Genomic DNA, 24650 nt, shown 5'->3' with positions numbered 1-24650 from the left:
TGCAAAGTGAGTTCTACTACTTTAAAAAGGATGACTTTCGGGGTGGTTCTATGAACACTTTAGGATGTTTAGCTATTCTTTTGAATTACTAAAAAGGTGGTCGAACACTCTCTCAAGGTTATAGGGTGGTTCAACCACGGACTACCATCTAATGAGTATGGTTAAGTTACTCTTAAAAGTCTTTAGGGTAGTTAAATCACTCACAGAACTCTTGAGGGGGTGGTCGACCATCCTCCTAACCTTGAGGGGGTTGGTGGTTTAGCTACCCCTTCAAGCCATTCATTTTTTCCTTTTTTTTTTTTTTTTTTTTCTATAGTTAAAGCATAATTTGGATATTTTAAGTAAGAAAAAAAAAAATTTGAACAGGTAAGTCGCATGTTCAACTTTCCATCCAATTTAACTTCAAATGCTAATAGATGGTTCCAATTGAAAGAAAATAATAATTTGAAAGCATGATCCTTTCACTTGATAAGAAATTTTGTTATTAGAATAACTAGAATGCCTCAACTACTTCATGTGGCATGTCTACTTACGGCATGAATTGACAAGTCATTTGTAAATAGGTCCCTGGAGGCCTGAACTATCATTTATCATAGCATAAGTAGACATACCACATGAAGTAGTTGAGGCATTCTAGCTATTCTAATAACAAAATTTCATGTCTAATCGCCACTCTAAAACTTTTAAAATTGTCAACTAACCTAATTTACGGAGTTTTAGGCATCTAGTAAAGTATTTTGAAAGTCAAATGTTTAAGGTATTAAAGGCTTTATTGTAATTTCCTTATAAACTCATGCGGTAGTTTTCATTTTATAGAAATTGGTGTCACGTACTGCCATATTGTAGACCTAGTAATCCACATTTTTGTGACTGATGTAATAATTGTCACATTAGTTTGTAAATGTAATAAGTGTCATATGCACTGCCAAACAAGTGACGTAATAAGCAGTACTGCTGCATAGTGACGTAGTAAGTAGTACTGCTGCATGAACTATCTCCTCACTTTATAAGAAACCTGTAATAAGAGTTGTAATATCCTACCAGTCATTTTTTAAATTTATTGTCCAAATCAACCACTAGACCTATTTCCTTTTTATGTATAGAGCCAATGAATCCATGGGACCTCTAATAAATCAAATATATATATATTTGAAAAATGAGATATCTGTCTTGGTGCACCCGCACACCAAAAGAGAAAACAGAAGAACAGCCCTTCAAGCTTTGAAAAGTCTTTTGGAAAACGCCCTTAATAGATCGAGAGGTTAGTTTACGTCTCTCAGCCATGTGGGACAAACTGCTGAGTCAGCTTATCAATATCTTAAACAAAATAATTAGTGTTAAATAATATTATATTTTCTCCTTTCTTGTCATTTTATTTGTGTTCTTCGTGTCTTGCCTGCGTCTTATATATATATATATATATATATATATATATATATATACTTTGGTGGTGATTGTGATTGCACAAAAAGATGTAATTAGGTTCAAATTGCATATTTTAAAATGAGAAATAATTGATGTTAATAATTTGCTCATATTTTTTCCATATTTTTTTACAAATTTAATATATCAACTATTAAATTTGTAGAGTCTACTCGTTGACTTATAAGTCCACAAATTTACTGATTGATTTATAAAATGAAATGAAAAAAACACGGACAAATTAGTAACCCCAATTTTTTTTTTTTTTTTAAATTGCAAACTCAAACCGACCATAAATAGCACTTGTGTTTGTTGTTAACTCTTGGGCTTGTAATCACTAATCACATATGACAAACCCAAAGTCAATGCTATAAAACATTTCAATTAATTTGGAGAAAAAGAGAGATTACGTAAATTATATAGTTGTTTGATACAAAGTCCAAACCCTTGCCAATTTGGCACGCTCACTCTTGCATTGATTAAAATTGGGGGAGTAGCAGCTTAGCTTGAAAGCTTCCCCTACTAATTCTTCCCTTTATTATTAGTTTACAACTTTGACTTCTCCATCATCTCTTTCAACCCCAACCGTAATTTGTTGTTATAATTGGCTTTTCAAATTGAAAGCAATTCAATTCAGGCGGTATCATATATAGGGATACAGGTTTTCTGTTATTAAACTGCTTGAATTTATTAGAAAGAAGCTGTAGAGTTTGCTTATTTTGAGCAGGCGAGTTTCGCATCTTAGGCTATTCAGAGTAAATGGGTCCTGCGATTTTATTTTATTTTTTTCTTTTTTAAGTTGTCTAAATTTCAATAAAATTTGAGTAGCTCGTTTGGGTTTGCGATTTTTTTTCTTTCTATTTTTCTGAATTGAATTTAAAATTGCGAATATCGAGGAGAAAAAATAGTTGCGATTATGTTTGAGTTGTTTGAAAAATATAAAATTTTGAATAAAGTTAAAAATTTTTGAGTGTTAGTAGTGTCAAATCAACTAAAAAATAGAAAAAAGAAAGAGAAGACTTTGGAAGAATTGTCTTCACAAACAAGCCTATATATTAATAACATAGAATCTCAATTCCATATAAAAAGGGCTATCCCCACATAAAGGAGGACTGCTCTGGCAGGTGGACTTCACAACCTAACTTAAAAAATTTAAGGGCAATACTAGGTGTTCTTTTAATGTTCTCCGGGTGTCCTCCCAACTGTGATATGACTTTTAAAATCACTGTTAAATTTGAAATTATCATTATTGACTTTTAATCTATTGGTGATTTAAAAAGGTATATCACAGTTGAGAGGATACCAGGAGAACACTAGAAGAACACCTAGCATTTTTCAAAATGTAAATAACGTGAGATTCATACAATTTAAATCATGATCATAGAATCCTTATTCTTTGAATGCTATTCACTATTCAGTCCCTTGGATCAACTTATTTTTATTGTGGCCCTCGTTCAGATAAGGAAATATTCCAAAAAATTATCATCTAAGAATCATGGTGATTATGTAAACTAAAACAAATTAGGATCGTCTCTAGTTAATTTGAACAAGTGAATATTTATTTAGTTATATTAGAGAAGTATTTTTATCCTCTCAAAAAATAAAAAGACAAAAATACCCTTCAAATATAACTAATTGGATCATCTCCGGTTTAAATTCTCCTAATTGTGTAATTTTTTTTTTTTTACATATCTACACAAGGAAAGGGGGATGGGAGATTCAAACTAGTGACCTCCGCTTCATGAAGCGTGATTCGAACTAGAGAGATTACCTAACTGTGTACTCAATGAATTATTGATCCACTAAATGGGTCATCTCTTTGAGCCCAAATGGCCCAACTTTTTCTCTTCAGCGTAATGGACCTTATTTTGACACTTCTGATAGAAAAGAACTGTTGTATCAGTTTACATACACCACAAATAATGCATCTCCACTATATTTGTATACATTCTTCACAATATATGCTGACTTCAACGACAACAAGCCTTAATAATTCCAAACAAATAAAGAAAAGGGTATGCTCCTAACTCCTAAGAATCTTCATTGACTCAAAACTTGCATCTACATGCTACACTGCTGCATCCTAAATTGACAGAATCAATAACGGTCTGTTTGTTCTGCTGAAAAAGGTTGTTCCTGAGGAACATTCTCCTCGGACTTACGTAAATGATAAGGAAAATGGAGGCTTTCTGCTTTTACCTGACTGACAATTTATTTGGCTTGATTGGAAGCTGCTGCATTGTGTCCTTTCAACTCCCAATCGTTGGACTGACTGATTCAAAAGCTTGTACAAGAAGTTCAACTTTTCTTTTCCTTAGTGGGGTTAGTTTGGCTACAACCTGTTGAAGTGCATAATCAAGCATCCATTCCTCTGCTTTTTTTCTTTGATCCATGTCCAGATGCCTTAAATGAACTTTTTCTCCTTCTGGGTCCTGCTCCAAAGGCAGATATTGTGGCTTCCGTGGATTAAATTTCCTTACTTTTTCCAATCCCTTGATGAATCTATTAAGCAGGATCAACTTCTTCAGAATGCTCCATTTTCTTGGCATTTGCTGGTTAGATTTCTTTTCCACCTTCATTTCTGTCTTCTCTTCTTCTGGATCTGTTTTGCCGGATTTGGTGAAGCTGCTGTCTTTCTCAGAATCTTTGCAATTTGAGATGAATGGTTTCTCTGTGTCATCACCTTCCTCTTCTGGAAGAGGGATTTCATCAATCGCTTCTTCTATCAGCTTAATGGCTTCAATACTGTTATCCATATCCATTTCAGAGACATTCTGACAAGAATTGGAAGTGCTTGTTTCAGGCAATGAGTTGGAATCAGAATCATCCACTTCTTGTTCTTCTTTACCTGCTTCATCAAGTTGTGGGTTGGCTCCATCTTTTGCTGCAATGCCTGATGCCATGTGATTATACACCAAGTGCCACAGCTTCATGTTTTTCTTTTTTTCCAACCAGGCCTTATTTGCTACACTGTTAATTGCTTTTGATTCCACATAATTTTCTGAGTTTGGTATACCATACCTATCAGATTGTTCACAAGGTGCACTGACTAAAATGGTATTCTCTGAATCTTTGCATTCTGATTCAGAACCATGGTTGCAGAGTTCTGAACTTGAACTAACTCCTATGGAGACTTTTCCATTCTCTCGAACTACTTCATCACAGGTGCTTACAATGCCCTCTGGTGAACAACTAATGATGGAATCAGGTTGATTATCAGCAAGAATGAATTTATCGTCCACCCTATCAAGATTGATGGCAATAATTTGCTTTTCCTCCCAGTCTTCGTTGGTAATTTCCTGTTCTGCTTTAATGCAACTACATTCCAAACTGGTTTCTCTGAGCTCAGAAAATTTCAGTGGAGGAGTCTGCTGTTCTTCTCTGCTTTGAATTGAGGAACCATTACAGGCTTGAAGGGGATTTGCTTGAGTGCAAACTGCTGCATTGGACATCTGGGCAGTTTCAATTTCTGGCAGAGGAAGAATTTTCTCAAAAGCTTCAACAAGAAGTACTACTTTTCGTTTTTGAGCTGGAGCTAGCTTAGAAATGACCTGTTGAAGTGCATTATCAAGCATCCATTCCTCAGCGTTTTTTCTGCTGTCTGTTGTTTGGTGCCTCAGATTGACCTTTTCTGCTTCCGGATCAGGCTTCAAGGACAGATATTGTGGCTTCCGGGGGTTGAAATTCCTCACCTTCTCCAATGCCTTGACAAATCTCTTGAGCAGGATTAAGCTTTTCAGTTTGCTCCAGCTTTTGGGCCTTCTCTTGTCAGATTTCTCTTCTTTGGGAGTACTAATACTATCACCTTCCTGCAATGTTTCTTCTGCATTTTCTACCATATTGTCTTTAGCAGGCTCACTGGAAGCTGAGATGCTCCATTCCACACCCTTAACTTGGTCTGAACTTCTTCTGCTTGTTATTGATTGATCATCAGAAGATTGGTCATGAAATTCTTGCAGAAGGATTTCATCAAAAGCTTCTTGTACCAGCTTAATGGCATCAAGCTGGGTGAGCTCATTCTTTTGGTGGTCTGCTTCAGAAAGACCCTCAGAAGAACCACAGTTGTTGGTATCTTCCACTTGTTCTTCACTTTCCAATCCATCTAGAGGAATCTTGTTTTCGACTTTTCGGCCGATATCTACTAATGCATGCTTATATATTGAGTGCCACACTTTGATATACTTCTGATTTTTAGACTGCATTTTGTGTTCTACATCATTTCCATTTACAGAGAAATCCCCGCCTGCTTTTTCTTTAACATTATGAAACATTTCCTTTGCCTGAATTCCTTTCTTCATATTCAGAGAGCGTTTGCCTTTACGAAATTGACTCTCTCGTTTCATGCTCATCTGGGTCTTCAACAAGCGCCGCCTCATAGAAACAAAGCGCTTCAATGGAGGTGAAGCATTGTGGTGATGACCATGAAGAGAGCAATAACTATAAGGACAAATCTTTTCAGGCTGAAGCTCCAACGAGCCTGGGATTTTGGAATCCTTGAGAGTTGAAGAACAGGTAGCCTTAGATATTTCAGAACATTTCCTCATGGAAGGCTTGTTTGATTTGAAAGTTCCCATTTTTGTTAAGACTTTCACAGGCTTCAAACTCGATGACCTTTTCATAATTCTCACAGATTTATTACCAGAAAAGGCAGATTTTGGCTTTGGATCACTTAATTTTTTCCTATTTTGGCGATGATTGCTACTAAAACTGGATTCGGAATTATGGGGACTTGCCTGATAGCCAGATTCCACGCTTCTTGTGGATGAACTTGCCTGCTTGATTGATCTTGACTTCTTCACTTTCCTCTGCAACTCAGTCCCTTCAGAGCTTTTGCTCATCAAATTCCTCTTGAATTTCATGCTAGACATTCTTGTCAAACTCTGCCCAGGCTTCAAACTTGATCTCCTTGACGACATTGTCATTGAATTCTGCCCAGAAGAAGCAATATTTGGTATCAGAAAATTTTGAAGGATACCCTTTACTCGAATTATTGCAACCAAAACTAATTAAATTCAGAAAATTACAAGAAATACTTGCCTGCAAACTTTCCTTCCTTGCATCTGAACTGTTTGTGGCCTTCATATAATTCGGCGATGCATCTGATAACTGCCGTAATTTTGATCGTCTTGTGGATGATGATCTTAGGCTTGGCAATCTTGAGAGCTTGATTGATCTGAATTTCTTCAGCTTCCTCTTTGGCTCTGTTCCTCCCCTGTCACTGCTGTCCTGATTCTGATAAAAAGACGACTCGTTGGATACTGACATCATCTCAGATTCTGCAGAACTCGTACAATCACAATGAGCACCAGCTTCAAGATTGTTAGAATTCGTTTCTGGAAGAAAAACAAAGAGAGTTTTGAATATGGGAATGTTATAAAGGCTGGAGCTTTTCTTTTCCCTTATCACTTTTGGAAGAAAAAGCAAAAGAAAGCCCTCTGGGATGACCCTAAAACCAGAGAATTCAAAGCTTGTAGTTGGCTCTACTGACTGGTCTTCTTCTTCTTCTTCTTCTTCTTCTTCTTCTTCTTCTTCCAGCTTGATTCAAATTTCAGCTCTGACTTGGCCCGTTAACAAGTTTGAATACCGTTGAGAAAGGGACGTGGAGATACCTTGACTTGTACACAGAAATAGTGGTAATGACTTGGCCTTCCAGATTCATTGACTCTTAAATCCTATTTCTTCTATCATTTGGAAAGCTAATTTTAGAAGAAAATTCAAGTATTTTGGGAATTATTTTACCTTATGGAAAATTCAAAAGCCTGTGTAAATAATAATCAATACCAGCTATATCAGCTAACATATATATATATATATATATATATATATGGAATAAGTACGATGTAACTATAAGATCATTCTTGTCCACAAAACTTGTTTATTGAGAAGATGCTATGAAAGTTGTGAGAAAGATATTATATGATGATCCAATAACATGCTCCCATGATTTTCTTTTAGCGTATATTATGTTCCTGGTTGTTGGGACCGTGTCAATGCTGTCCACCGCTACATATTCCCACGTGGGTAGGACACAAGAATTTTCGCAAAGGGAAGAATATCACTTTGACAACCAATTAAATCACTAAAAAAAAAAAAAAACCCGACCCATAGTAGGTTCCAGGCATATAGAAAAATTGTCTGTCATTATGGTAGAGACGATAAAGGAGATTGCATTTGAAAATGCACTTGTAACCGAAATGAAAAAAGCCCGAAAATCAATGATCGAGCAACTGCTAGAAACGTAATTCGCCGAAATTTTACTACAAATCTAAAATTGATTGGGACAATAATATTCAAAATTATTGTTTTTAATAGCCGAAAAAACTATTTTGTGTCATAAATAATATTTAGATCGTAGAGATTCTAAATTATATCTTTCACATTGTAATGAGGAAGCAATTTTACTCATTTAATTGTTATATCAACGGGGAGAATACGTTATAAAAATAAAAAATTATTCAAATGTTAATATTGACGGTGAGATTAGAGAATAGTTGGCATGGACCATCGCAAGAGAGACATAAAACGCGTTGACGACCAAAAGTTTGCTGACTGTGGGACCCGAAAAAATTCCTAGCGCAATTCGGGGGATGAGAGGGCCCCGGATCCTTTAAGATCTACTAACCTTTTTGAACGACTGTCAAGCATGGGCCCAATAGGATTATTCCTTATAGTAATAGCTCTTCTTCTTTTTCTTTTTTTCTTTTTTTTTCTTTTTCCCTTTTCAATTTCCTTACTGAAATAGATTTCTTTTCTTTTCTTTTTCAGAAATAGATTTCTTAGGCCAACCGCCCTGTTGAAATATTTTATATTTTTTAAATTATGTCTATTAATATTTTCCTTAACAAGTTATTTTTCTTTCTGTTAGAATATCTTTATTTTTCGTTATTATATTTCATTGTAAGATTTATTCTCTTCCTTAATTAGTTTAGGTCTACTTTAGAGTTCCTTAGTTATTATTCATTGTCTCTCTGTAAATAAAGAGTTATGGAAGATTGTTTAATATAATGAATATACAATATGAAGCTCACACGTGTATCTCCGTTTCCGCTCTCTTTTATTTCTCTTTGTTATTTTATTATTTTATATTTTAATATATATTTCAACACACCCAAATAAATAAAGTAAAGAAAAGTTTTATATTAAAAAAAAAAAAGGCTTTTATGCATGTCATCAATTATAAATTCATAACTTTCATTCTTTCTTTTGAAAATCACAACAAAAGTCACTTTCATAAACCCAATTGCAACTATCCCCTTCAAACACATATAATTAATTACTCTAACGCCAATTGAAAGGCCCATCTATTATAAACAAAACTATTTTGAAAATCTTGCCAACACAAACTTTGATTCTAGTTTTAAACAGAATTATTTTGGATATTTGGATAAGATTTTTTCCACGTCATTCCCCGTCACATTTATTTATTATTCTCTCGCAAAGCTTACCTAAACTACCTACCATCTCATTAAATTCAATTAGATTTTGAAAATGACCAAAAATCTAAAAAGGAATCTAGCAAACAACCTTCAATTAAATTCATTTAAACTCATTAATAGCAAACAGCCTCCAATCAATTGAAAAAGGCCCACTCACTAACACATCATTTGGTGGAAGAAGTTTTTTTTATTTTTATTTTTTAATAATTTGACAATTCTCCATAATTTAGAGTAGACAACAGATAGCCACTATACTTTTAAATTTGGGCCCGTTAAAATTTATGTGAACGAGTGAAGTCATTTGCCTCCTCTAGTCAACCCCTCCCTCCTCCCTCCTCCACTTACAAATGGTTGTAGTTAGTGGTTATTGGCTAAAACTGTTAACTGCAACCGTCTAAGGACTTTGCTTACGGAGTTAGCGATTATTTTATAATATGCGGTTAGTGGTTATTCAAACCAATAACCAACAATTTTATAACTTTTTTATTTTTATTTTTATGGGCTTTTGGGTTTTTTGAGGTGTTTTGAGCCTTTTTGTGCCTATTTGTTGAGCTGATTTTAAATAGTTTTAGGTCAAAGTGTTCCAAAAAACAATAAAGATGATGAAACCCTATTTCTAACTCGCATTTAAAAGAACACCGTTTTGGTGTTAAACACCAAAACAACATCGTTTTAATGTTATATTTTTAATATAAAGTATAAAATATAAGGGTAGGCGGTTTTCCTACCTCTAAAATCACTTACCGCCCCACCTTAGACCATTAGCATTTTTTATAACTATATATCAAAGCGGTTGAGTGATTAGCGGTTTATACCAGTTATAACCACCCCGTTTGTACACCCTTACAGCCACTTTTATTAGGGGTGTCAAAAATAACCGGGAAACCAGGAAACCGGAAACCGGAAAACCGGGACCCGGTTCCGGTTCCGGTTTCAAAAAAAAAAAAAAAACCGGGACCCCGGTTCCGGTCCCGGTTTTTGGCACCCGGTCAAACCCGGGAAAACCGGAACCGGGTATTAAATAATATATATATTTTAATTCTTTTACTCTTAGTATTACGCAATACTCAATATATATATAAAACAATACTTTTTATTGTTTTAATGTTTTATTTATGTATCTAATTTAAAATTATGTTTAGGGTATTTTAAAAAATTTGAATTTTTATTTTTAAGGCTCATATAGGCAAAAACATTGATTATTTAGGATTTTTATGCTTTTTTAGGTTTATTTTTTAATTATTTGAAACAATCACAATAAAGCCTCTTTAATTTAGACAAAAAGATTAATAGTTTCTTTTTTAAATGAGCTAACTTATGAAAAAAATAATGGGCTTATTTTAGGCCCAATACCTAAAATAAGCCCCAAATACTAATTATTTTCAAAAACCGGGTACCGGACCGGGTAAAACCGGAACCGGCCGGGAACCGGGACCCCGGTTAACCGGGGTCCCGGTTCCGGTTCCGGTTTTGGCCAAAAACCGGAAAACCGGACCGGGTTGACACCCCTAACTTTTATATGATCATAATCTACAAAAGCAAAAGAAGAAGAATAAGAAAGGAAAGCAAAAGAGGAAAAACAAATAAAAGGCTTATGGCATGGGCCATGGAAAAACAAATAAAAGGCTTATGGCATGGGCCATGGGCCATGGGCCATGGCTCGTAAGTAACCTTCGGTCTGCTTGTTTTCTGCTCAAGTTTTGCGGAGCAACATGGAATATTGGAATGTGAACAGGGGCATGGTCCAGTAATAGAAGCTACGGCCCACAGCCCATTTATACAACTTTTTTTTCCTTATACGTAACAAAAAGCGCTTTCTTTTACTCAACAACTTGGGCACCCGAGCGTGTTCGTCAGTTTCCCAAAATAGAAAGTTCCAACAAGAACCCAATCAAACAGCTTTGTCCGGAAGCGCGCCATTTTCTTCCTTATCTTCCTTCTCGGTTGTTGTACCCATTACTTCGTCATATGCTTTATCCGATTCTTCACTCTAAAGTCGGCGTCACCCTATCGGTATCTTTATCTCTTCCCGGATCTCGATGCTTTCTAGAAATCAATTTCCCTGGTATATTAATTACTCTCACATGCCTCATCCTTTTCAAATTCTGTTATTGTAGCCTTTCTGTGTTCTCTGGGATTTCTTTTCCGGGTTTGTTCTTTGTTTTGGTCGGTTTGAGAGTTTTGGGTTCTGATTTGGAAACCCATTTGGCTGTTGATTTTTTATTGTGGTTCTGGTTGGGGGATTTGAGGCGGAAATTTGTGTTTTTTCTGTCTGGGTTTTTGTGGGATTTTGAAGCACCGTTGGAATTTTGAACGGTGGGTTGTTTTTGATCAAGTTTTTCTGGATGAGAATCTGATCTCTGGAGCTTTGAGGGTTTCAACGGTTATGGGAATTTTGGGGCTCTGAACCGGAACCTATTGGGTTGTTGACTTGCCGAGCTGGTCCTGGTTGGAAGTTAAGAGGATTTGTGATCAGAAGTATGCGCTTTGGCATTTGGTTCAGGATCAACAGCTTGGCATTGCTACTTTTATCCATTTCTCAAAATTTAGTCGGTGCAATTACTTCTTTTTGTTGATTTTGGTAAGAACTTTTATCAGAATTACTGATATATTATAGATTGAAACAATAGTTTATTCTTAATATATTTTCCTAAATCTTTTGAGCTAAAGGATTGAAGAGAAATCAGTTTATTCAGTTTGAGGTTGAATTCGTTTCTCATTGATTTCGTATTTAGTTCTTGGGAGCTATCCAATTTAAGTTTGCGGCGAGAACCCATTTTTCATTATCATCTTACGCATTCTGCAGAAGTCAGCCTTTTCTTCTTAAATCTTTAGGTAATTTTTTAAATTTAGGTTGTTTAGTTTCCGTCTAGATCATAATTTATTAGAACTCAATAGATTTTTCTTTTTTTGCTCTTTTTCTTCAGCTTTGTACATTAAGCAGATTGAGCTGTGGACATAACCAATCATTTAAACAAACACCTGTATATTAACCAAGATATGGATATTAGTAATGAGGCCAGTGTTGATCCTTTTTCAATTGGACCTTCAACCATTATTGGTCGAACAATAGCTTTCAGAATTTTATTCTGCAAGTCCATGTCCCATTTGAGGTATCAAATACTTCATGTGTTTTTGGATCTAATCTATAGATTTAAGGACTTTATGGCACCCATGGTAGCATGGTTACACCCCCGAAACCCACAAGGAATATTGGCAATGGTGACAATAATCGCATTTTTATTGAAACGATATACAAATGTAAAACAGAGGGCTGAAATGGCTTATCGGAGGAATTTTTGGAGAAATATGATGAGAACTGCATTGACCTATGAGGAATGGGCTCATGCTGCGAAGATGCTAGATAAAGAGACCCCAAAACTGAATGAATCAGACCTGTATGATGAAGAACTTGTGAGAAACAAGGTTCAAGAACTCCGCCATCGCCGCCAAGAGAGATCCCTGAGGGATATTATTTTTTGCATGCGAGCTGATCTTATCAGAAATCTCGGTAATATGTGCAATCCTGAACTTCACAAGGGTAGGCTTCACGTGCCGAAGCTCATAAAGGAGTACATAGATGAGGTCTCAACTCAGTTGAGAATGGTTTGTGATTCAGATTCAGAGGAGCTATCATTAGAAGAGAAGCTTGCTTTCATGCATGAAACGAGGCATGCCTTTGGGAGGACAGCTTTGCTTTTGAGTGGGGGTGCTTCCCTTGGATCTTTTCACGTCGGTGTGGTTAGAACACTGGTTGAGCATAAGCTTGTGCCCAGAATAATTGCTGGCTCTAGTGTAGGATCTATTATGTGTGCTGTGGTTGCCACTAGGTCTTGGCCTGAGCTACAAAGTTTTTTTGAAGATTCTTTGCACTCCTTGCAGTTTTTTGATCAGATAGGTGGGATTTTTACTGTAGTGAAGAGGGTCATGACACAAGGGGCTGTTCACGAGATCAGGCAGTTGCAAATGATGTTGAGGCATCTAACAAGTAACCTTACATTTCAAGAAGCTTATGATATGACAGGTCGAATTCTTGGGATAACGGTTTGCTCCCCAAGGAAGCATGAGCCACCTAGATGCCTTAATTACTTGACTTCACCTCATGTTGTTGTATGGAGTGCAGTGACTGCTTCTTGTGCATTTCCTGGACTCTTCGAGGCTCAGGAGCTGATGGCAAAGGATAGAAGTGGAGAGATCGTTCCTTATCATCCACCATTTAACTTGGATCCCGAGGAGGGCTCTGGTACTCATGTGCGACGGTGGAGAGATGGCAGCCTGGAGATTGATTTGCCTATGATGCAATTGAAAGAACTGTTCAATGTGAATCATTTTATTGTCAGTCAGGCAAATCCTCATATAGCACCATTGTTGAGGATGAAAGAATTTGTGAGAGCTTATGGAGGCAACTTCGCTGCCAAGGTATGTATATATGGTACTGGAACTTCAATCCGTTTGATCTATATTATACTTGGCTGATTTACTAAAGAAGCAAGAATAAATGAACAATGTGCATGAGTTTGGACTAAAGTTTCAGATTTTGACCGTCCAGCTATTAGTTATCAGGTTTTTTTTTTTTTTTTTTTTTTGTTTTGAACATCATCAGGATTGAATCTTTGTTTTTATCCTTGTGGCTGTGATTGAATGAGTCATTGCTACTTGGAACCAGCAGACGAAGCTTTCTGAAGATGCATGGTTGAAAAGTTTTGTTAAGATAATCATGCCTTTCTCTCTTCGTCTTTTCTTTATCATTTCCATTTTTTTCCCTTTTTTAAAATTTTTTTTTTTTTTCTTTCTAATTTAGATGTTTAAGAGTTTAGTTTTGTTCTTTAGGCATTCTCTCGTTTTCTTCCTTATACTAGCGTGGCATCCTTTCTTTCTTTCTTTCTTTTATGGGGTCATTAATAGTTGGCAGCTGGTGAAACATGATCTCTTGCAATTTATGGTGAATAGCTGGTTAAAATTTGTGGGATTCTTCATTTGAGTTGATAGTTGATGCACAAGGCTTACAGTTTATGGTCTAAAAGAAAGGAAAAAAAAAATTATGTTGCCAAGTAGGTTACGTTGAGTCACAAATATATTATAAAGGGCACAGGGATTTATTTATGTGCGGTGCACAGAGGAGTCTGTACACTTGGTTGGAATGTTATAGCAATTGCACTTGAGTGGAATAACCTACACTTGAGCGGAATGTAATAGCAGTAAAGATGCATGTTAATTTGAACCACCTAATGCCAAGCCACATCTTAAGTGGACACCAGCTCAAATACGCTGTTATGTATTTCAGTAACAGAGTTTTTGCATCTTTTCCTGACCTTTGTGAATTGAAAAATAATCTTCTTAATGTTTAATTGTGTAGCTTGCTCATCTTGTGGAGATGGAGGTGAAACATAGATGCAACCAGATAATGGAACTTGGTTTCCCTTTAGGGGGTATTGCTCAGTTGTTTGCTCAAGATTGGGAGGGTGATGTCACTGTTGTTATGCCTGCCACACTCGCTCAGGTAGATGCAAAGAAAATGTTTAAATTTCGGATAGGCATATTCAATCTTAGTGACAAGAAACTTTCTCAAAAGGTTTTTTTTTTAATTAAAAGTTCAAATGTCAAAATGAAATTGTTGAATACTTGCAATATAGGCATTAGATCTTAGCTTGAAAATTATGCGTTTCAGCAATTGGAAAATTCTTACAATGGTGATTGACCAGCAACTATTTTCTCCTGCTTGTGATTCTTGCACCAGTACTCAAAAATGATACAAAACATATCATATGTGGAGCTTCAAAAGGCAGCAAACCAAGGGAGAAGGTGCACTTGGGAGAAGCTCTCGGCCATAAAAGCAAACTGCGGGATCGAGCTTGCTCTTGATGAGTGTGTTGCAATTCTCAACCACATGCGTAGACTAAAAAGGAGTGCCGAGAGAGCTGCTGCTTCTTCTCTTGGCCTAGCTAGCACAGCGAAATTCAGTGCTTCCAGACGAATTCCTTCTTGGAATTGCATTGCGCGAGAGAATTCCACTGGCTCCCTTGAAGACCTTCAAGATGTCGCTTCCTCGTACCATCAAGGAGTTGGTGGATCCACTGGAGGAGGACCTTCTGGTAAAAATTTTCGAAACCACCGTAACTTGCATGATGGAAGTGACAGTGAGTCTGAAAGTGTTGATTTAAATTCTTGGACGAGGTCTGGCGGGCCCTTGATGAGAACTACTTCAGCTGAAAAGTTTATTCACTTTGTCCAAAATTTGGACGTCGATGCGGAACTAAACAGAGGCTTAATGGCTAATCCTAACTCAATTACTCTTCAAATAGTAGGCAACAATCAATATTATCATAATCCAATGGTGACAACACCAGATAGAAACCCTGAAGTCCCAGACTTTGATCAGAGGGATCTTGGCAATAGAGTTTCCAGTAATGGTTCCAGTAGTGGTTCCAGCATAATGGTGACTGAAGGTGATCTTTTGCAGCCTGAAAGGACCCATAATGGGATTGTGTTTAATGTTGTTAAGAAAGAAGATTTAACAGTGTCAACTAGGAGCCACGATGCGGAAAGTTACAGCAGTGACATTCCTGAATGCATGCAACTCGATTGTCTTGAGAAGGAGACTGATGCTAGCTCTGCATCTGAATATGGCGATGACATTGTTGCTACAACAAACAGTCTAAATGTTCCAGATTCTACTTCTGGGGATCACTCTGGCATAGATGATGGCAGCAGTCAACATGTTGTCGATGGTTAATTTTGAGAACCATTATGTTTCAATGATTTTTCCATGTTGTTGAAGTTCTCTTGTTGCCAATGAACTGCAGGACTATGAGTTCAAGAAGAGATTAGAAGTAAAGGTTACATATACAGCTTAAAGTTTTAAATAGAAGCAGCCCAATGTGCTTTGCAAGTAATTTGGCAAGAAAGTTACTTGATTCTGGATTTTCTGCAAACAGCATGGATTTGATTTTGTAATCGAATCATGCATATAAACACCATGTTTTGATGCTGTCATTCCTATTTTATCAACAAATGAAATAGAAGTAATATAACCCAGATGTAGTTTACCAAATGATAGTTGTGCTGTTTTTATTATCAGGGATGCTAATAAGACATTGTCTCTTTCACAAATCTGGATTAAATGCTGTTTATACATGCTGCTTTGGCACTACAAACTAGTGTCACATAATCTTCTCAGATAGGACAGGAATGGGATGAACTGATTCTCATATAGCTGAAAGAGGAACTGTGAAGTTTTTGATTTCTCTATAATCATACCTATTCGAAATGGAAGCAAGATTTTCTAACTCAAACTCAATTTTTTTCTAAATTCATGTTTGGCAATTTTTTAAACTCAACTAAAAAATTTTCAACCCAATTAATAAAAATTATAAATAAAAATTGAAAAAATAAATAAATAAATAAATTTAGGGTGGCTAGAACACCCCAGGTGGTGGCTGGACTACCCTTAAAAGTCTGAGGGTGACCGATCCACCCCCCAGGAGAGGATCGGCCTCCCTCGAATGCCAAAGCTAATGGGGGTGGCCGAGCCACCCCCACCCCGTCTAATTTGAGGGTGGTAAACCACCCACAAGTAACCGCTAGGGGTGGCCGAACCACCCCCATTAGCTTCGAGGGTGGTTAATCCACGCACTAGAGGTGGATCAACCATGCCCAAGTAGCCGTTGGGGGTGGCTCAACCACCCCCAAGCAGTTTTTGGGATGGCCGAGCCACCCCAAAATCGTTGTTGGGGGTGGCTCGACCACCCCCATTAGTTTCGGGGTGGCCGATCCACCCCTGGTGGTGACTCAGCCACCTTTAGACACTTGGGGGTGGCTGATCCACCCCTCAGTGGTAGTTTGGCCACCTTTAGGGGGTGATTCAAAATTGCCCCTAATTTTTTTTTTAAAAAAAAATTAATTTTTTTTTTATTTTAATAATTTTTTTAATTATATGTATTTTTATAATTTTTACTTAATTTTATTAATTATCATCCAAACATAATCTTAACTCTTTTTTCTCATTGATATTTACACTAAAAAAACAACTAAAAAATGAATTGAGTTCAAAACCAAAAAATGGCATTCCCAAACAAGGTGGCATGCTTATTGTGTGGTAAATAAATTGAATCTCCTGATGTATGTTGGTAACATGAAAATGTGAATCCTCTTCCTCTGTCTATAAAAGTATTAAGTGCATATCTTGTTTGTAGAGTTTGATGCTTTCTGGTGTGGCTATATTTATTGTTTTTTAAAGCCGGCAAAGAGGGATTAAAAAAAAATAAAATGAAGAAAGAAAAAATGATCCATGACCAACTTCACATGGCTTATCTTTCCACAAAACATATATAAGAAACTGCTTAACCTTTTCGTACATTTCATTTGCTGCTGAAAGTGCTCAACTACTAATGCTTGTCGTGGGAAGGTGATAAAAGAGTAGTTGGAAGTCTTGAATTGAATTGTTATTAGCCCACCAACCCATGTGTTTTTTCACACCCAACTAAAGTAGTATAAAACCAGTGCTTTTCCACAAGGATTACCTTAGCAATTTGACATACGAGTTCATGAGAAAATTCCCAACTTAATATAATCCTGGGTTTACCAACCAACATAAACCTTGTCCTTTATTAATTTTTCTTTTAATTTAATTGTTTCCCTATTTTCAAAGAACATTTTTTGAATAGTTCTACATGTTTGAAAAGTTCTACATGTCATCATGTACAAGAACTAAAGTGTTGGTAGGGGGCCATCATGGCCTGCAATGGGTTTTCAAAAGGGAAGTTATATATAATAATACTATATAGATTAATCTTCACCTCATCTTCAACTTTGACGCTGGAAATAAGAAATCTTGGTGCCATTCCACTGTAGAGAGAGTAATGAATCTTATCATGATGTTCTCATTATTTGTGTACCGTTTAAGCCGACCTACTGTCCACACAAAAACCATAATGGAGACACACCCACATGGAATTGAACAGAGAATTAATGAATCTACGCATTCACCAGCCACTTTCTTTCTGCAGTTGCTAATCGGAGAAAGAACAACTGGGAAAAGCAGGGCATTGGGGGCCATGGCATAAAACAAACACAAAGGAGTGGATACCGAGGAGTCAAACACCATCTCCCCTTCCTTTCTCCATGAAAAAAATTTGTCAAAAAAATCTCCTTGTTAATTTGGTGTAGCGGTGCCCAACATTGGCCACTGTGAGCTGCGGGTGATTGGCCAGTGGGTGTGGGCTGTCACATGTAATGCTCATTGGTGGTGACAAAGACAAGTGGATGTCCAGTTGTATTTTTATTTTTCTCAGATGTCTCCGCGTGCTAAACCTTTAACGCGTGCTACTATCCGCCGGCGCTAAAGCTGATTCCAACTTGCCCAAATTGCGGAATTTCAGACCAAAAATAAATAAAACAAAATCTTAACACTCAAAACAATTAATTATTTGGTTCAGTTAGATTAGCAATTAATTAGCAATTAATTAATTTATTTGAGCGTTACATTAATCCATTTGTAGATTAATTTTGATTACCAAAAAAAAAAAAAAAATAATCAATGATCGATTGAGCATGCCACATCAACCAGGTGTCAGGAGAATACAAAATTGCGTTTCTCATTAATTAATAATGTGTTATATTAGATAAATCAATTAAAGTTAGGTGACTTTTGTTTGACATGTCAGGTAATAGCAGTGTGTTCCACTTGACATATTTAGTTTAAAATTCAGATTATTAGTTTTTTTTTTTTTAAAAAAAAAAAAAAGAGAGAAAGAGAGTTGACATGTACGTTTCTTAGGGGTGACAATTCATATTTGCGTGAAGGGTTTGTGTCGAGTCAAGTCGAGTCATTGGTATAAGATCATATAAGTTAACCATAACTTAACCCAGTTTGATTAAAACATATCAAATCATTCATCCCTAACCCACCAATTTCGTGTCGATTTTTTGAGTAGTGTCAACAATTTTCAACCATAAATATCGCATGTCAAATTTAGGTCATGTCAATCATACTCAATCTAATTAAATTAAACGGGTCAGACCTTTTGAGCCAAAGACTTGTTCTCCTTGTGAAATTGCAGGTGAATTTCTTGGACATAAGGGACATCTTAACTTTTTGTTAAGATAATTCAAGTTCCCCACATGTAGAAAATTTGACTTTTTGATCTCTCTCCTTAGTCAAACCTTTTGCTTTATGATTGGAAAGGCCGAAAGGGTGAGGTAAAGATAGGGCACTCTTTCATATTTCTTGTTAAAGTAACACAGTACTTGAATAATGGGAACACTTATATTATTATTAGCATGCGTGTTGATTGGGAAGTTTAAGAAAAAAAAAAAAAAAAAGTCTTTTTGATAATACTAATTAATTATTTTTCTTTATTAATTAGTTTGACATTGATTGCAGGAATGCACCGCAAAAGTAATCTTTATTAAATCAGACTCTAGAAGAAGCTCAATTTTAATTAAATCAATAAAAATGCATGACATTTATGTTTTATAGTGTTAATAGAGAGAGGCAAGATTAGGGTTCATACTCTAGCGTAAAACTGTACATAACTTGATATATACGTAAGCTAATTATAAATATGATATTTCGTACCCATACCCTACGGATTGGACTGCGAATATGTGTCATCTCCAGCACTTTTGTTCTTATCATCTTTGCTACTCTTATTACTAGCATTCATACCTAGATCTAGATCCATGGTACGTACCCTGCAAATCTCAAAGATGTTGTAAAATGGGTTGTAAAATGGGTTTATATATATATATATATATATATAAGTTATGGATGAATATGGGTTCGGTCGATGTCGGTAGGGGCATTTTTGCTATTAAACCGTAAAAATCAGTTAAGTTGATTAATTAACCGATTTCATACTAATAAGGAATAGTTTCGATTTTCGGTTAATTATTGATTACAAGTTTTTATGTTTAGATTTATCAACTTCCTTGTAATAACTACATAAACAGTAAAGCATTTACTTTATAAATGAAAAGAAAAAAGTAAATCTATGGAACACGGGCTAAAAGGATAACAACAAATCAATATAATAAAACAATAAGGAAACCTACTAAGTAAAATTCGAAATTCAATTGAAAAACTGGTTAAGTCGATTAATTGTCGGTTAACCAATGAAAAACAATTTCTACCGCGTATGGAACTGAACCGAAGTCGAGACATTATTTTTATTCTGCCAGCCAACCGCTGAAAGTCGCTTGTTGATCGGTGGCAGGGGGTAAACAATTAATCTGTCCACCCCTAAGAAAAGATAGTTTAAATCATAACTTATCTCAAAAGCTTATACTAAAAAAAAATTATATATTTAATCGCTTAATTATTATTCTAACACTCTCCTCGCCCAAACACATGAAATAGCTAATTGAAATAGAAAGTGAATAGCGAAGACAATGTTTAAATTTAAGACTTTTATTTTGATATCATGTTAAATCAACGGTAATTATCTTAAAAATATAAGTCAATAAAAATAATAATTATTATTTAACTTATATTCTAAGTCAAAAAAATAAAGTGTGACTATAGGATTTGGACGAGGGAAAGGGACGCGGGCTTTACACGGCATTAATTGTGACTCGAGGCCTAGCCGTATTAGAAAGGAAGTTGTGGGGTCCAAAAATGAATACCTATTTAGGGTTGAAGAAAAAACCAGAATGGCGTGTGGAAGATTGTCACGAATCCTACGTAAAAGAAGGTCAAAAAGAAAAAAGAAAAAATGAGAGCGAAGGGAAAATGAAAAGCTAGAGTTGGCCCTTTGGAAGGATCTATGCAATTGCCTTAGAGGTCAAAAAAGCTTCCTTTTGAAGGATCAATGCAATTGCCCTAGAGGTCAAAAAGCTTCGTTAGGCAGTTTCTTTTGCTAAGGAATAATGCTTTCATATTATACCACTTCTCATTGTACGGTCGTAATAGTGCTTAACTGCTTATTAGCCTTTCAATCAGACAATTTTTGATATGATAAATGGTTAGGGTTGATGGATTTGACTTGTTTAATTAAATGAGTGAGGTTATGATTGACCTATATAATATTGTAACCTTGCTTCGACACGATTTAAACTCGACACGAAACATAATGGTTGGTAATTTTTGACATAATATGTGAATCCGACACGAACCCAATACAAAATTAGAGGATTATGGTTAAGGGATTTGATCGGTTTAATTAAATAGGTCGGATTATGGCTGACTTATATAGTCTTATACACTTGTTTCGACATGACTTGAACTCGACACGCGAACACAAATTTTCACCCCTAGTAAAAATCTCAATGATATAAACGTTTTCTAGCATCACTTGTGTAATATGTAGAGTTACTTTTTGTTAAATAACAACTTATCTTAAAAGTTCATTCTAATAGGAACAGTGAATTTAATTATCAATTAATATTTTAATATTATTCTTTTTTATATAACGTTTTTAAAAGTTTTAGTGGATTAGAATAAATAAATTTTAATTATTTAATTAAAATTTTTTTTTCTGCTGTAGAGATAAGAAATTGAGAAATGCAATGAACGTGTATTGATGCAAATCTTATTCGACTTGATTATGTCGGCCCGTCTTCTTAGATAATTGTATTCCCTCTGGCGCTACCTAGAATATACCTGCCAATGATTAATTAGTCAACAAGCCAACCAACCTTCTTCTGCCTCATCATTGACATTGTTCATCATATGCATCTCAGATTTCCCAATCTTACGGAAATTAAACAAATACACCATCGTAGAAGGAAATAACATGCAGCATAAACCGAACGGAATTATGCTATTGTAGGAGCAGGGACGGAATCAGAAAGGTTGATTGGAGGGTCAAAGTATATGAAGAGAAGGAAAAGTTGAGGCGAGGGGGAGTGGACCAAAAAATTTGTTGAGCAGGAAGGGGCCAATGGGTTATATATATATATATTTTACTATCTAAATTTTTTTTTTTTTTTTGAGGAATTGGGGGGCCAAAAAATTTTTTGGGCACGGACCAAGGGGCTTTAAATAATTTTTTTTTTATTACCTAAAATATTTTTTCTAATAAATTGGGAGAGGCCATGCCATGGTCCCCCTAATTCCGTTACTGTATACTATATAAAATTGTTTCATTTAAATAAATTTTAAATTGTTAGGTCACCTACTCAAAATATTGAATCTTATATAAAATTTCTTACAATAATTATCTAAACTAGTAACAATTTAGACAACCAAAAATATATATATTTTTCTCTATTTTTGGAGAAAATTATGTAACTTTTCTTAACACAAGAAATACTACAATCATTATATGTCACATCTTATGCCTTTACAATCATATGTCTTTACCTTGTCGGCATACCTTGTCCTAATATCAAGGCCAAAGAAAGGGTGTTCACGAATTGAGACAGGGTGTAAAATCCTAGAATGCTGTTCAACTGTTCATAGATTGAGATCCTCTGTAATATCTCTAATTTTGCAATTTGGATTTTGCAACGTTTAGTCAAATCTTAAAATTCTCTCTTACCTCAACCAACGTCATTAGTTCTTACCACCACTACTAGCCTCTCACCACCGCCGTTACTGGGTGGTTTGCCACCCCTTTGATTGGTGATTGACATCATCAATTTTAGGACTGTTAAGTGAGCGAAGTGAAGTGTCTCGCGGCTCGCATAAGCTTGGCTCGAATATTAAATGAAGCGTTTCGTGAACACGAATTTTAACTCGAATATTAAATGAAGCTAGCTCGGCTCGACTCGACTAAGCTCGTGAGCAGCTCGTATAAGGCTCGAATTGATAATTATTCACATAATTTCTCATATTAATATTAAAAATTGATGATTTTTTTTTTTTTTTCTAATAGCATCATTTTATATAAAATTATGCATATCCTTTCTCTTTGAAACCAAGTGCCTTGTTGTATTGACTCGAGCTCCATACTTCACTAGCCAAACTAAGCAAATGCTCATATGCAAGCTGGCTTCTTGAGCCGTTTAAGAGTACTTGAAGTTTAAATTTATAACAAAAAAATAAATTAATAAATTAAATAAATTAAATTAGATATAAGAGCCCGCTCGTGAACTGACTCGGCTTGGCTCGATTTATTATGAGCTCGAACTCGATTTTTTGACTCGTCCTTAAGCTCGGCTAGAGCTCGAGTTCGAGTAAAATTTAAACAAGCCGAGCCCAAATAAGGAAAGCTCGCTCAAGCTCGGCTCGTTTACACCCCTAATCAGTTTAGCCCTCTTTTTCGTCCTACTTTGTCTCATCTCTCACCTCTCGCCTCAACTACCACCCCAAGAACAACGGAACAGGATCCTCTCCAGTCCATTATGGACTGGAGAATATTCAGTTCATGGTTAAAAGAAATCTTATGGTCACAAATGTGACACATTTTTCACTAATAAAAATAATAATAATATATTATTTTAAATTAATAAAAAAATTAAAAAAGAAGGAGGTGGCTGGCCACCATAGGGGGTGGCCGGCCACCCCCATTTTGGGTAGGGGCGCTGGCCAAGGGGTGGCCGAACCACCCCCATGGCCTATAGGGGTGGTCGAACCACCCCCATCTTGCAAAAAGGGGGTGGCCGAACCACCTCCAAGAGCCTTGGGGGTGGCTCGACCACCCCCTCTGGGCTAAGGGGTGGCCAAAGCCACCCCATGGCCCTTGGGGGTGGTTCGGCCACCCCCAAGGGCCAAGTTAAAAAAAAAAAAAAAAAAAAAAAAAAAAAGGGTTGGCCCTTGGGGGGTGGTTCGACCACCTCTCAAGGGCCATGGGGTGGCTGAAGGTTCAACCACCTCCCAAGGGTCTAGGGTGGCCGAAGCCACCCCTTGGCCCAGAGGCGGTGGCTCGGCTCGAGCCACCCCCCTTTTGTAAGATGGGGGTGGCCAAACCACCCCCATGGCCTATGGGGGTAGCTTGGCCGGCCATTGAGGGTGGCTCAAGCCACCCCTACCCAAAATGGGGGTGGCCAGCCACCCCCTTCTTTTTTCTTATTTTTTTTATTAATTTGTTTTTTAATTTAAAATAATATTTTATTATTATTTTTATTAGTGGGATATGGGTCCTATTTGTGGCCATAGAATTTCTGAAAAGAAATTCTAGCTATGAACTGGATATTCTCTTGTCTATAATGGATTGGAGAGAATCCTGTTCCAAGAACAACAATCCCACCACCGAGTCCTCACCCATCTTCAAAGAAATATAGGAAATTGTGCATGCACTACTCGTGGAGGTCCGAATCAAAAATTGGGAAGTTGGAGCACCGCTTGGTGGTGGAGTTGGAATTGCACTTGAGCAAGGAGAGCAAGGGGATGGCGGTGCTTAAGACAAGCTTGGTGGCGACGGAAAGCGTGACAGTCGAGTCGGAGGTGTCGCATTTGGGCTAAGGTCAGTGGTACATTCTCAAAAGCTTAAGGCAATCATTTTTGTCGCCAAACCATCTCTTGAAGGTAACCAAACCACCTCAGTTGCCAAAAAGAATGATTCGTCTATCCTAAAAGACCAGTTGAAGGTGACCAACCACCTTATACTCTATCTAGTGTGCATTAAGTTGATAAAGTACTTGGTGATCATTTCACACTACTAGACGATAAGAATCACTTGGAGTGTTTTTAGATTTTATTTAGTAAGGATGATGTAACTCTTAAAATCATCATTGACATTGTGATTGATCACTATTGAATTTTGATCATATGATAATTTTAAAAGTCACCTCATTTTTTGAGAGATAAGAGAGAGACTTATAGAATTACGCTTGAGAGTAGGCTACACAACGAGCGTAATGTTATCATTCACATTATCTCACGTTTTGTATATTCTATCAATGGTGGATAAG

At 36.3% G+C, this 24650-nt stretch overlaps 2 protein-coding genes across 2 annotated transcripts; one reads left to right on the top strand and one right to left on the bottom strand.

Moving 5' to 3' along the window:
- Positions 1–3356: 3356 nt before the first annotated feature.
- Positions 3357–6705, bottom strand: LOC132191744 (calmodulin binding protein PICBP-like). The gene is made up of 2 exons (XM_059606833.2): positions 6460–6705; positions 3357–6350 (listed from the first exon to the last, which is right to left on the bottom strand). The coding sequence occupies exons 1-2, from the start codon at positions 6688–6690 to the stop codon at positions 3672–3674; spliced, it is 2910 nt and encodes a 969-aa protein (XP_059462816.2). The 5' UTR covers positions 6691–6705; the 3' UTR covers positions 3357–3671.
- A 4017-nt stretch (positions 6706–10722) lies between these two features.
- On the top strand, positions 10723–15910 carry SDP1-LIKE (sugar-dependent 1-like protein). Its single transcript, XM_059606654.2, has 3 exons — positions 10723–13277; positions 14215–14358; positions 14596–15910. The coding sequence occupies exons 1-3, from the start codon at positions 11859–11861 to the stop codon at positions 15589–15591; spliced, it is 2559 nt and encodes an 852-aa protein (XP_059462637.1). The 5' UTR covers positions 10723–11858; the 3' UTR covers positions 15592–15910.
- The last annotated feature ends 8740 nt before the right edge of the window (positions 15911–24650 follow it).

This window comes from Corylus avellana, chromosome 10 (assembly GCF_965113065.1).
Source record: "Corylus avellana chromosome 10, dhCorAvel1.hap1.2, whole genome shotgun sequence".
NCBI classification, from domain to species: Eukaryota; Viridiplantae; Streptophyta; class Magnoliopsida; order Fagales; family Betulaceae; genus Corylus; species Corylus avellana.
This window is presented reverse-complemented; position numbering and strand designations above follow the sequence as displayed.

Bases quoted from the DNA above. Each gene is read 5' to 3' on its own strand.
- LOC132191744 (XM_059606833.2), bottom strand. From the start codon at position 6,690: ATGATGTCAGTATCCAACGAGTCGTCTTTTTATCAGAATCAGGACAGC. The intron at 6,351-6,459 runs GCAAGTATTTCT...TCTTCTGGGCAG, and splicing joins CAAGGAAGGAAAGTTTGCAG to AATTCAATGACAATGTCGTC.
- SDP1-LIKE (XM_059606654.2), top strand. From the start codon at position 11,859: ATGGATATTAGTAATGAGGCCAGTGTTGATCCTTTTTCAATTGGACCT. The intron at 13,278-14,214 runs GTATGTATATAT...TTAATTGTGTAG, and splicing joins GAGGCAACTTCGCTGCCAAG to CTTGCTCATCTTGTGGAGAT. The intron at 14,359-14,595 runs GTAGATGCAAAG...TTCTTGCACCAG, and splicing joins TGCCTGCCACACTCGCTCAG to TACTCAAAAATGATACAAAA.